Source organism: Sitophilus oryzae, unplaced genomic scaffold, assembly GCF_002938485.1.
Source record: "Sitophilus oryzae breed Bouriz unplaced genomic scaffold, Soryzae_2.0 scaffold_947_pilon_pilon, whole genome shotgun sequence".
Taxonomy (NCBI): domain Eukaryota; kingdom Metazoa; phylum Arthropoda; class Insecta; order Coleoptera; family Curculionidae; genus Sitophilus; species Sitophilus oryzae.
In genome coordinates, this window is record NW_022147580.1 from 100,490 (window position 1) to 114,831 (window position 14,342).

Here is a 14,342-nt window from a genome sequence, read left to right on the forward strand (position 1 = left end):
GTTGTCGATAATTTGTACCCGTCCTACACGGCACCCAGTTTCTCTAGTTTCCCGAACACAGTCTTCTTGGTATCACCAGGTATCATCACAATTTTCGATGATCTTTCTTCCATATTTCCTGGTCTCTTCTCTTTAGATACAGAAAATTCCTCATTTCCGATTTTCAGGATGTTTCTATGGTGATCAAACGAAAAACCATGTTGACTGATCACATCCATACCCATGATAAAAATCATCTTCAATGTCTGCCACTAAAACGCTATGCCGAAACTTCAAATTCCCCTAACTCCAATTCCATGAAAGCCTCTCCCGTACAACGGCCACTTCCCCGTAACTGTACGTAAATACACTCTTCTTCTAAGAGGCATCATCTTCAATCCTTGCACTGAGTTAGTCCGCACCAACGATACCATAGCGCCTGTGTCCACAGTCATTCGAATTCTTCTACCATTGACCTTCCGTTGATCACCAAACTGTCAGCGGTTTTCCTAGACTCTAACGGAAAACATCCTAGGGGCTCTGTTTTCTTCAGCCAATACTCGCTCATTAGTGTTGATTTCCTGGTGCCTATGTTCTCTCGATGGTAAACGGAATCGCATTTGGACGCAGCAATCCGTTTTGACGTGGCCATTCCTGCCACATCTATAGCAACTTATGTCCTGGGATCTTCCGATGTGCCGATGTTCTCTGGATAGTGAATGGAATCGCATTTGGATGCGACAATCCCGTTGATGTGGCCATTCCTGCCGCATCCATAGCACCTCATATCCTGGAATCTTCTTTGGTTCTCTGTCTGGGTGTTGTTGACTCCCTTGTTTATTAGTAGCTCACATAGTTTGTCGAATTTTCTACACATCTCCTCCAAACTTCTGTGGGTACTCTCGGGCTGTTCCTCTACCGTTACCGATCTTATCTTCGGTCTAGGGATGGCGCTAAAAGCAGCTTCGATTTCCAGCGCCCTGACCAGTGCTTCGCTGCTGGTAGAAAATCGGGATATTTGCAGCGCCCTCTGTAATTCGTTGTCCCTTAGTGCGCTGATAAAGCACTGAGCAGCGAGTTCCTCCCTAAATCCTTCCGGTGCTTCAGGATACGCTAGGTGTACCAACCGGCGTAAGTCTGCTTCAAATTCCTGCAGACTATCTCCGGACCTCTGCAGGCGTGTCTTGATCTGGGCCTGGTAAAGTTGGCGTCGATGTTGGTCGCCATATCTTCTGTCCAGTGCAGCGACCAAAGTTTGGTATTCCTGCTGTTGGGCTGCAGGAATAGTTTGCAACAGTTGGAGTTTGCAACAGGAATAGTTTGCAAACCCTGGACAGCAGGGCCACGCAGCGCGATGCCAAGTGCCGCTGCTTTCTCCTGGTCAGTCCATCCGTTGGCAGCGGCGGCTGCTTCAAACTGACGGTGGTACATTGTCCATGTCGTTTGTCCATCGTAGGTCGGGGCCTTAAGGTTCGCTGTTCCTTGAACGCCAGGTGTCTTTACTTGTACCTTGGTCTTCTGTACGTCCATCTCCAAACTTTCTATCTTCTGCTGAAGGCGTTCCTCAAGATCTTCTACGGTTTCTTGAAGTTGATTTTCCTGCCGTTTTTCCAGGTCTTCAAAATTCTTCTGTAGTCGAAATTCCTGATTTTCCAAAGTTTTCTTAAGACGGTCCTGATCTTCAAATTTTTCTTTCTGGCGACGCACTTCTAAATCTTCAACAATTTTCTCCAACCGTTCTTGTCTAATTCCTTGATTTTCTAAAATTTTCTGAATACGGTCCTGTTCTTCTTGTCTTTCTTTTTGACGTCGCTCCTCCAAACGAATTTCCAAATTACCCAGTATTTTCTCAAGCCGGTCCTGTTCTTCTTGTTTCTCTTGTTGTCGTTGAACTTTCAAATCTTCGAAAATGTTCTCAAGCCGGTCCTGTTCTTGTTGACGTCGTAGTTTTTTCCTCTTCCTTTTCTCTTTCTAATCGGGCTCGCTCTTCTTGTCGTTCTTTACGGAGTCTTTCTTGTTCTTCTGCTTTCTCCCTTCTCATATTCTCCATAAAATCGCCTAATAGTTTGCTTACTTCCTCCATTTTCTTCGCTTGTTCCCTTGTACCAACCATAAAAATACTCTAATCCGGTCTAAAAATCTTCCAATCCACTTAATTTCTTATTAAAATCCTCTTGAATCCCACTTCTGACACCAATTGTTACGGATTCCGTGGGTCCACTATTTAAACTCACGATAAAATACTTAACGAATTTATTTGTTTCACTCTGTACACACAACTTATATTATTTACAACACCACTTATGCAACTACTATTACTCTAACGGTATTTCGCGGTATTATCAAACTTCAGACTATCTTCAGACTTGTCCAACTGTCAAAGCGCGGGCCTTATATATCCCCTGGCGATTGTTTCTAGATTTTTCTAAAGAATTCTATAATTTTCTTTTACTTTCTGGCGAATGCGCCAGGTTCCTCAATGCACGTTGCGATTATTTAGCAGTATGCAGTTATGCAACCAGTAATACACCTTGACAATATTATATTTTCGTACTTTTATGATTATTATATTACTATTTATTTATTACTGTACTTATTACTATACTTACAAGGTATTATTTTAAATCCTTTTATATTATTTGGAACGTTTGAAATTTAAAAACGAATATAATTGTCGTGTTGGAAAAATATAGCATATTCCATTTGGAGTAAAAATGACTTTTTGTGCCACGCCTGTATGTCGAACTTGATAACGTTCGTCCGTAAAACGTATAGTCTCACCACGAAAAGTTTCAGTTGTACTCCTAATAAAATAATATACTATTACTTTTGGCCTTATTTGATAAATCATATAAAATTGATTGCTTACGCACTTTTTCAATATTTTTTACGGTATTACACATGATAAATAGGGCGATTCAAAATCACAAAAATTGTGCAAAATTTCATATTTCTAGACCAGATTATAACGATGTTTATACAAATATCACCCCTAATTGAAAACCTATAGCATGGACAGAGACAACTAGAATTTTCAAAAATGGCGTATTAGTGTTCAATTATGCCACTTAACAAATCTTTATGCAAATTCTTACTCCTATACAAAAAAAATTGTAAAGAAATTTTACCTCTCATTTAATTCCGTTAGAAGGTAAATTTACAAAAAATTAATTCTTAAAGATCGCGCACACTATACCTGCACGGACCGGCACGGACCAGACCAGTAAAATCTACCGGTGAAGATGACCGTGTTATTTAATAGAGTAGAGCACACTGGACCAGTACCAGCACGTACCGCCACAAGCCACGACCGTCAAAACAGGTCGTGTCGGTCAGGGACAAATATGACCGGCAATATTTATGCCTGGTCGTGCTGGTCCGACCTAATGTGCGCACCGGCGAACCAGCACACCTCCACAAACATGCAAATATTGAAGGGTTTGTCAGTATTTCGAGTACGCTAGCTGGCTCAAGTTGCATGATGTAGGTTAGATTTCGTTTATTTTTGTTCGAACCTTTAAATCGTTTTAAATATGAATGAAAAAAAGCTTATTTTACTGGTACAAAAGTATTCAGAGCTGTGCGATACGAGCCAAGCATTTTATATATAGAGACCAAGAAAGAAAAGATGCAATATGGGAGTCGATAGCAAAAAAAAATAATTAAATTTGATTTGTGACATTCGAAAATATTGGAAAAACTTTTCTTCGAATCTTTTTAATTCAGGAAACAAATAATGAAATTCGCCATATTGCTTTCTCTTTTGATTTATAGGGTGAACCCAAAATCTTCTTTTTTTCTTAGCTTCCTTCTCTTCCTCCTCTTCTTCACACAACATGGCTAAAATAATAATTTCTTCGTCTGAACTACTCATTTTCAATACTTCTATGTTGCACGCTCTAGTAGTTGAGCCTTGACAACTGTACTTTTTTCGAAACTCTCGCTTATGTTGCTGGTCTGTGGCGGTAAAGTGTGCGATGTCATGCAGGATGCAGGTTTGTGCTGTGCTGGTCCGTACTGGTCCGTGTAGGTATAATGTGCGCGATCTTTTAGTGATCTATTAGCTCACTTAAGGAAACTTTGTATGCAATGTAGGAAAATATTATACTTCTATACTTCTTTTGAAGAGTAACAACTTTTCGTCCGTACGTGTATAAAACTACTGACTGAAAGAATATACATTTTTGTGACTTTTTGCGTAAAAAATGTCTCTTGGTAAAAATCGCTACGAGCAACCGTTCTAAAGATATTTAGAATGGAAATAGTCAATACATGTCCTATTGTCAAAAAATAAACATGTTGAGTAGATAGTTATTTGACTGAAATAATAAATTTCGGAAATTTTTATTTTTTCAAATTAATCATAAATTTAACTGCGAAAAAATGATGAGAAAACAGTTTCTGTTAAACTTTTGACGCAAAAACATTTCAAATTAATGATTTCAGCCTAATAACTATTTAGTCAACATGTTTAATTTATGTTAATGGTGATAGGCAGTGTGACAACTTGGGTTTAAGGGGTAGTTTTACTCATCAATAAAAAACTGTCTTCTATTTGGAATAAGTCTATATTTAAAACATTAAAACTAATTACATTTAATAATAGAAATGCCTCGTTAGCAGGATACATGGTTTGCTTAATATGCTAGACTACCTAAATGAACCCAGTTAAATCTATTACTTAATTAATATTTCCTTATATACAGGATGATTAAATAAAATAATATAATATAATAAATATCTACTTATACTACACCTCCTACGAAAATAAAAAAATGAGAAAAAAAAATGTTTATCCTATCTACTTACATATGTATAATACAGTTTTGTTCTATTTTTATGAACACTAACTAGTTTATTACCAATTTTAATTAGAACATTTGGCGACTTCTCCTCAATTACTGGTTAAGGGCCAGTGAAAATGGCATCTTTTTTACTTCCTGAGTTATTTCTTAATAAAATTAAATCTCCAACTTTACAAATTATTTGTAAAACTTTGATTTTTTGACAAAATGAAATTTTCTTTTTTCTTTTGAGGAATTAAATTATTTTTAGCGTCTTGATTACAAAATAACATTTTGTAATCTATATTTTAATTCTGCGGGATAATCTTCAAAATTATAAAGTGGATAAATTTTATTTGCAATGTTAGATGGCAATTTACAGATTTTTCCAAAAACCAATTCATACGGGGTATGTTTTGTCCCGGTATGTACGCAATTATTATAGGAAAAGCACCAAAATGGGAACCAAGAACTCCAAGTGTCTGAATTTTTTGAAGACTGAATACGTAAATAAGCGTTTAAATGTTTATGCGAATTTTTAAGAGAACCAATGGGCTCTTTCACTATTTTTTGGAATTAGCATAATTGAATAACGCTATTAATTCTAGAATTTTCTGCTATCTCACTTTCGAAAAATTTGAAGTCGCTCTTAAGAAAATAAATAAAAACAAAAAAGCCCAGAATAAAAATCCGCACTTTATTTTTAATACGTCACACCTAGCATGTTGAAAAGCGGCAACACAGCCGGGCCACCATGCTGACCCTCCACCGCCTCCACACAAGGCCATTCAACCTTTTCCAATATGGCGGAGATAGAAGTGCTTTATTTGGCGCGAATTTTAAAACCTGTTTTATTTCCAAATAGACATTTTTCACACAAATGTCGGGTTAGATTACGTAATATTTCACTATTTTTTTAATATACAGGGAGTATCATCATATATATACCACTATACAGAGAAGACCAGGCTACTAGTAACATAGCAAGTTGCCGGACGAATTTGCGTGCGTTCGTGCTTGAGATTCACTGCCGGCTAGTCGGCTGGTCAGGCAGTACGCAGTTGCAGTTGTGCTTGGACGGGTCAGTCGTGACAGACTAGGAATACGACGCGAGGAGTGCCGAGTATTTATTATTTTCATTTTAAGTGTTTACCTTCACTTAAGGTAACATTTAAAATAAAAATACTTAAATATTTATTATTTGAGTGTGTTTACAAGCCAAACCTAAAAATAAATAAATTCTCTTAGCCCAAAACTCATTTCCAAAATTAAAAAATACATCAATAAAATAAAAAAAAAATAAAATATTACTCTAAATAAAAAAAAGTTATAACAAGTGTTCAAAAAGACCACCTTTTCTTGTGCTAAACAGAAGCCTAGGCGGTCGTAAAATCCCTGTCTGACATTGGCTAACATATTAGGGCTAATAGTTTGGAAAGCCTCTCGTATTTTTACTTGAAGCTCACCCAGATTATTAGCCCTATTATAACCATACACTTTGGATTTTACATAACCCCACAAAAATAAATAATTGGAAGAAAGATCTGGTGATCTAGCGGGCCACAAAATAGTTCCATGTCCACTAATTAAACGGTTTGAGTAAAACGGTAAAGACCTATTTTGGAAATACCATTTTACAATTTGAATTTTCTCACGAACTTCGTAAACATCCATTATTTTACTTAAAAATAAATTTTACACGAGAACTGTCTAATTAAAACACGAATAAATACAAATTCTGAAACATTCTTAGCTTTTTTCGTTTTCCTGTTATTACCGATTCTGAACCGTCCTAAAACTCTGCAGCGCATGCGCCAATGAAATAATGTCTTCATATTTCCTTCTACGCATACGCATCACAGTTCTAGGACGGTTCAGAATCGGTAATAACAGGAAAACGAAAAAAGCTCTTATCACATATCTACCTATTTTTATTTTATCGCATTTTTTTGCCTGCTTTTTATCCGCCGGACGGGTATACGCTAATTCGTCCGGTTTTGCCTATGTTACTACTACGATGGTCCGGTCTGTATATATCTCTCCACATAAGTATGGAATTTTTTGTATTATTACTTTTATGAAAACATCAGTTAGTTACTTTTTGTAAAAAGGTCTGCTTTCTCAGAAAATAGGTAGGTAGTGTTAAAATATTCAAACTTGAGGTAGCATATATAGGGTGTTCAAAATCATCGGAAAAAGAAAAAACCAGAAATATATGAGCGCTGGTTTCCGCACAATATGTCATCACTGGTCGTATGAAGGTTTTGTATATTCTTGAACACTTGGCATTCTGTCCTCAAATGTTTGTTTTTCCATATGAGATATTTAAGATGTCCTGATATTACGGCAGCTTTATTGGCTTGTTTCCTTACTTCTTCTTTCAGGAATCCTGAGCTTGTAATTTTGCATCCTAGGTTTTCGAATGACATTATCTGGTCAATAGTTTTGTTTTTTTATTACCACCTCCCAAAATCGTAGAGGTTCCTTTGTAATGGTCATGTATTTGGTCTTATTTGTGGAAATTTGCATGTTAAGTTTTTCTGCCTGTCTGTTAAAAGCTTGGAGCATTCTTTGGAGGTCGTCATCTGACTCTGCAATAAGTACTGCGTCATCGGTATAGCATAATATGTTTACTTATGCATTCCCATTCGATATCCTAATCCAGAATTCTTGACGGTTTGTATTACTTGATCCATGATTATGTTGAATAACAGAGAGCTGAGACTGTCGCCTTGGCAAATACAAGTTGTAGTTCGAAGATGCTGCGTTAAGGTAAAGCTTGTTCTTATTTGGGTTGTTGTGTTTGTGTTTAAGTCCTTGATAAGTTCTGTGAGTTCTTTCGAGACATTACTGCTTTCCAAGATGGTGATGATGTCTTTTAGTTACTCTATCAAAGGCCTTTGTTAAATCTATAAAAACATAGATAGGCTGGAAAGTTATATTCTAAGGATTTTTCAACTAGTTGCCTGAGGATGAATAGTGCATCGGTAGTTGATCGGTTTCTTCGAAATCCTTGTTGTTCCTCGCTTATTGGCACTATTGAGGAGATTTTGTCCGCAATGATCTTAGTCAGAAGTTTTAGCGAGGTGCTCAGTAATGTTATTCCTCTATAGTTTGTTGGGTCTGTTTTATCTCCTTTTTTAAAAATGGGTATTGTTATACTTTTGTTTCCATTCTTCTGGTATTTTCATATGTTGTAATATATAATGTTAAACAGTTTGTGTATTCCTCTATGATAGCCGTGCCTGCGTTTTTTTTAGCGCGTTTGGTATTTTATCTTGATTAGAAGATTTCATTTTAGCTTCCTTTATTGTCTCTTCTTCTACTTACTTGTAAGTGATTTGCGCATGATCTCCTATATTATCTCTTTGGCTTGTCTCTTGTGCTTCCATTGGTTCATCTGTTTCTGCGTATAAATCTCTGAAATATTTTTCCCACGTATCTTCTGCAATTGTTCTTAGTTGTATTGTTTCATTTGTTTCTCGTTTCCAACCCCTCAACATCTTCCAAACATTGCTTTGTGCCCGTACATATTCGCCTCCCATTTCACAATACTAAATCAAATGCTGCCTGAATATTCTTCTTTACCCCTCGTACCTCTATTATTAGTCCTGGTTCCTTATTTCGGTATAGATATTTCGGTTCTCCGGTGTTGGAAATTTCTTGTATTGTAAGTATTTTTCCTTCTTTTTCCTTGTAATGTTCTTTTTGACTTAAAGTAAACTAAGGTTGTCTGGTTTTATTGTGTGATACAGTACGTGTCCCTAAAGCTTCTTTAGCACCTTTTGTGATGTTTTCTTTTCAGTTTGTTCCAAGCTGTCTTAGGAGTATCAAACTGTGCTATGGGGTTAAGAGTGACATGTGTTTGGCATCTGTTTGAATAAAGTTGTTTAGTGCTTTCGTGGTTGAGGGATTCTATATTGAATTTTTTCTGCTTTATTTCATATTCTTTGGATAGCGGCGCACCTATTCGTATCTTTCCCAGCACAAGTTTGTGATCTGTTCCAATGTTGGCTGAGGATAAGACTCTTATGTCTATTATTTGTTGAGGTAAGAAACTTCGATTTGTGATGATATAATCTTTGATCTTTCTATTGCCATAGAAGGTGTATTTGTGTTGTTCTTTATGGGGAAAATATGTGTTTATTCTCAGTTCGTTCTGTCCACAGAATTCGGTCAAAATTTCGCCATTTCTATTAGTTATATTCTCGTTATATTTTTGTTTTATTCCATCCACTACCTCGTTTCCAATTCTTGCGTTTAAATCCCCTAACAGAATTATCTTTTTATGTCTTGGTATTTTGTCTATCGCTGACTGTAGATTTTCGTAGAAGTCGATTGACATTTCTTCAGGTTTATTAATGTCGGGTGCGTACACTAATATAATGTGAATGGGTTGGTCAAACATAATCTTTACTCTCAGGATTCTGTCGCACACGTATTCTATGCTTTCTATATTCTGTTCATATTTATCATTTATAGATACTCCAACGCCTGATGTTGCTCTTTGGTCTTTTGGTACGCCTGAGTATATTGAAATGTAGCTATTTAGTTTTGTTGTTCCTTTACCTTTCTTTTTGGTTTCGGAAAGTGCACATATGTCTATTTTATGTTCGTTGAGTTCGGGAATTAGTTCATGGTCTTTCGAATAAAGTGTTTTTATATTCCAGCATGCAATTCTTATTTGTTGCTTCTTCATATAAAGTTTGTTCCTTGTCCTTTTTCGCGCGTGAGTCGTTATCTGTGAAATCAATCCTGGTACCAAACCTCACTAGGGTAACAAAGGTTTTGGCCTTTTTGAGGCATATTTAATGCACTTCTTACCCGAGACTAGTAGGAGTGAAATTATCTCTTTTAATAGCTGTCAAACATTTTTTACGAAGCTCGTCATTTTTGGGGAATATAAAAGCAGAAACCTTGGGACCCCCTCTATAATTCTCGTGAGAATTTGGAACAGAGCATGCGAAAGGTATGCTACAATAAAATGTTACTACCTACCCTTTAATACCTATCTTTTGATTATTGTAAGTAACCATTATAAAGCACTATGCAGACTGGCGGTGAAGGCTTTTACTCATTTAGGGCGTACACATCTTGATAAATACTACTAGTTCTTACCTTTAAAATAATAATAATAGAGGAGTAATGACAAGCACAAAAGTTTGAAGTTCCCTATGTGGAATGTCTGGTTTGGATTTTTATTGCACTGTTATTTTATCACAATTTTCAGATCACACCATGCACTGAACACTAGGAACTAAACAAACGTGTTGCAGAAGCACAACAAACTAGAGATAATTAATTATTTCTGGTATGCAATCGGAACGAGAAACCACTACCGGCTTTTCAGGTTAAAGGTAAACAATTTAATAATGCCTTCGCCGCCATATTTGCCTTGCCCATATCATGTTGATTGGCCTTGAGTTAAGGTGGTGCTGGTCAAATCAAATCGCAGTGTTGCCATTTGTTGGCTGGCGCACGAGCACGGTTCTGCATATGTGATTGGGCGTATTTTTCATACATCAATTGGCACTTTAAAATTATTTCAAATTAAAGCTAATTGAGGGCTCATAAAAAAATCATTCAATGTCATGGAACTATTTTTTTTTGGATAACTATACTGAAAATAGTCTTCTATTTCAGATTTTGTCCTTGAATTGGGTATTTTATTTTTTGTGAAAGAGCCCATTGTTCCATGATGGTATGCTGTCGACGACAACTGGTTTATCTTTAAAAGTTTGCATACTTCTTTTAAAGTCGAACTTAAAAATTCAGTACCTTGATCTGAAATTATGCTATTTGGAATTCCCTAACGTAATACAAAATTATTTACAAAAACTTATCGCTAAAGTGGTAGATTCTTTATTTTTATAGGGTAACATTCAACAAACTTTGAAAGTCCGCATTTTAAGATATATATATATATATATATATATATATATATATATATATATATATATATATATATATATATATATATATATATATATATGAAAGAGTTGTTATATACATATATATGCTATATAGATATATATAGTTATATATATATAAGGCATAAGTCACAGAAATTGGCAGTTATATATATATATATATATATATATGCCTCGATGTCTTTATCTAAAGGACCTACTAGAGCTAAAATAAATATTTTGAAATGCTGAAGAGGCAGTTGTTGTGATTGATATCGGGAGTTGGTGTTCCACTAAGAATAGCTCGATCTCGGCTGTATCTCGAAAAATATTAGAGATATTAATAAAAAAATATTTATAACTAAAGGGCTATGAGAAATTGCTGGAAATTATTTTCAAGTTTATAAAACGGCCGCTAGGTATGAATGTTATTGAAAATAACAAAATAGATTTATTAGAATTTTGCCTAGATAATGGGTACTATAAATACTAGCTTCATAATCTTCAGTATTTTTTTTTTTTTATTTTATTTTCTCTTCTATTTTTTGCTTTGAGTAAAATTTTATTCATCTTTGTTTAAATGTTATCAACTCCGGACTGATGATCGTAATGACAGCTTAAGAGCGATTCTACTGTATTTTACCATAGCGCACAATAAGTCTCCGGAATCTAGGGGGCGCTTTCTACACTTGTCAAATATAGTTGTTTTTTTTCTAAAAAAAAAATATTACATGTGTTATTTTAGCCAGTAGTAAAGAGGTAAAAGCTTAAAAAGTCAGCGAAAACCGCGCATCTTGATATCTTCTTTCAACCGAAGATATTAGCAAAAATTATAATAATTGCTTTTAAAAAAATAAGCCCTTAATTACTATATTGTTACGTTTTTTCGTCGGTTCCGTGTGGATAGGAAGTCACAATTTATTTAAACACAATTTATTTAACACTAATTAACAAAACAATAACGATAAAAAGACTTAAAGAACTATTATTTACAAACGATTTACAACCTATTTATCTAGAAAGACTTTATTTTGAACTTAGCGCGTCAACTGTACTCGTCTTATTTATATCTGCCCCCTCTAGGCTACAGCCGCCGGCTTTTATAGCCACAGCTAAAGATTTCTAGAAAAGTCCATAGATCGTTAGGTGCATAGAGAAGCTTTCGAATGTTCTCGTATGTACTACCCCATTCCAGTGGGGAACTCGATTTTTCCTCGAACGTCCGAATTAATCATTACGGTGTCTATTCTTTAATGCGATGTTAAGGTCATCTGAGGGCGGGACATATAGTTAGGTTAGGTCGAGTCAACAAGGGTCCGCAAAAATATAATGTAGAAAAATTTACAATATCTAAAAAAAAATAAGAAACAGTTTTTTAAAATCGACGAAATACCAGTATACCATAACCCTATGTATTAATATCTGGTCAGTTGCGAACAAGAAACGATGGCCCAGTGAAGTCATGGTAGTGCTTTTGTTAGTTGCGTATTATAAACGTCACCAGTCGTTAGATCAACATTTTGATTAGTCCTAGCAGCGTTTTTTTTTTTTAAATGCTTTTTCAAAAATGCCTTTATTATTTGAAGGAGTTGAAGTTGTTGGCATTTTGAAAAAGCAATCAAAAGCTAAAAAAACACTGCTAAGACTATCAAAATGTTGATCTGCTAACAATTTGACGTTTATACTATTACGTCAAAAGCAACTCTTTTCCAAAGCCTACCACGACTTCACTGAATCATCGTTTCTTGTTCACTAATATTAATATCGTAATTATTAGATATTAATACATCTGGTATTATGATATTCTGGTATATCGTCAATTTTAAATAAACTAACTGTTTCTATCTTATTTTTACGTTAGAATGGGCATAATCAAGAGAGCTACTGATACCGTGTTGTAAAAAATAAGGTAATTAATGGCTTATTTTTTGGTATTTATTATAATTTTGCTAATATCTTCGGTTTGAAAGAAGATATCAAGATGCGCTGTTCGCTGACTTTTTAAGCTTTTACTACTCTTTACTATCAGCTAAAATTACATGTACTATTGCATTTAATTTTTTTGAAAAAACGCGCAATGTGTGTTTAATTGTAAGACAACGCCCTCTAGCGCCTACTTTCAAAAGCATATTATTATTGTTTATATGGTACAATATAGAGTAAGAAACGCTCTTTTAAACGAGCCTTCGCTTGTTGGAATCCGATCATCCAGTCCAGAGTTATTAATATTCATCTAAAAACAGATCTAACCTTCCCCCACCACTTTATTTTGGTAGATAGGGGAAAATGGTTTCAATGTAAAAAAATATTCAAAAATTTCATCGAAGATTATGAAGCTGTTAATTATAGTACACCTTATCTAGGCAAAATTGGGTGTAAAACTCCATTTTCTTATTTTTTGTTGTGCTGCGCCCTCTAGCGGTCGTTCTACAAACTTAAAAATTTCCAGCAATTTCTCATAGCCTCTTTAGTTATAAATTTTTTTTCCGCAGCCGCTACGGCTAATACTTTCCGAGATACAACCAACAGCTATTCTAGTGGGACACCCTGTACAAGTGGGTCAAATTCGACCTTTTAAATGGAAACAATCTTTTCTATAGGAGATAGGAAAACTAATATCGGTGTCTGAGCTCAATTTTTTGTCAAAAAGCTTCATGCATGTGAAAACCGCATATCGATATCTGTTACCGTTTCTGGTTACGGGTGTTTTTCAAAAAATATGCATTTTAAACAAATCGCTGTAACTTTTGATATGGAAAATTTTGTATTTTTATGAAAACATTTCCAAAGCACCTTTTACGCAGAATTTAATAGTTTATATATATATATATATATATATATATATATATATATATATATATATATATATATATATATATATATATATATATATATATATATATATATATATATATATATATATATATATAAAGAGTATATATATATATATATATGATAAGATATTATATATATATAAGTTTTATATATATATATATATATATATAAGAGTATATATATATATATATATATATATATATATATATATATATATATATATATATATAGCAGCATATATAAAGAAAGATATATATATATATATATATATATATATATATATATATATTATTAGTTATATATATATATATACATATATATATATTTTATATCATTTTTTTATATTTTATATTTTATATATTTATATTATTTGAGTATATTTTTTTTTAAATTGATAATTTAAGAATTATCAACAGAAAATTTTATTTTTTATATGGGACACCCTGTATATTTTTAATTTATTGAAAATAATTTAAAATTACCTTTCCAAAAATATAACACATTTCATATTTTGCTCGATTCCTCTTCGAGATATAGAGCATATAAAAATTCGCCCGCTTTAAATAAGTAGGCTTTGAACTGTACCGGCTGTAGTGCAAAAAAATTCTAGCTGTAAGCATCAATTAAAACGAAAATAATTTTTGCTATGAGAGATGCAGAATTTTATAACAATTTAAATTATATTTAACCATTTTTTTATAGATGGGAAACGCATTTAGGGCCGGAGTCTGGGGATCTCCCTCATGCGAGAGGGTCTACCCACTAAAAACCCATCTGTGCTCGAAGCTCGCCAATCTCGGTACCGCCGAAGGCATTTCATCTAGATTAGAGACTT

The 14,342-nt window shown here is 34.2% G+C and overlaps 1 protein-coding gene across 1 annotated transcript; it reads right to left on the bottom strand.

Annotated features, from left to right (window-relative positions):
• Positions 1–8,538: 8,538 nt before the first annotated feature.
• On the bottom strand, positions 8,539–9,462 carry LOC115891053 (craniofacial development protein 2-like). Its single transcript, XM_030911451.1, has one exon. The coding sequence runs from the start codon at positions 9,460–9,462 to the stop codon at positions 8,539–8,541; it is 924 nt and encodes a 307-aa protein (XP_030767311.1).
• Between the last annotated feature and the right edge of the window lie 4,880 nt (positions 9,463–14,342).

Excerpts from the sequence above, each read along its gene's own strand:
- LOC115891053 (XM_030911451.1), bottom strand. The coding sequence starts at position 9,462 with ATGAAGAAGCAACAAATAAGAATTGCATGCTGGAATATAAAAACACTT.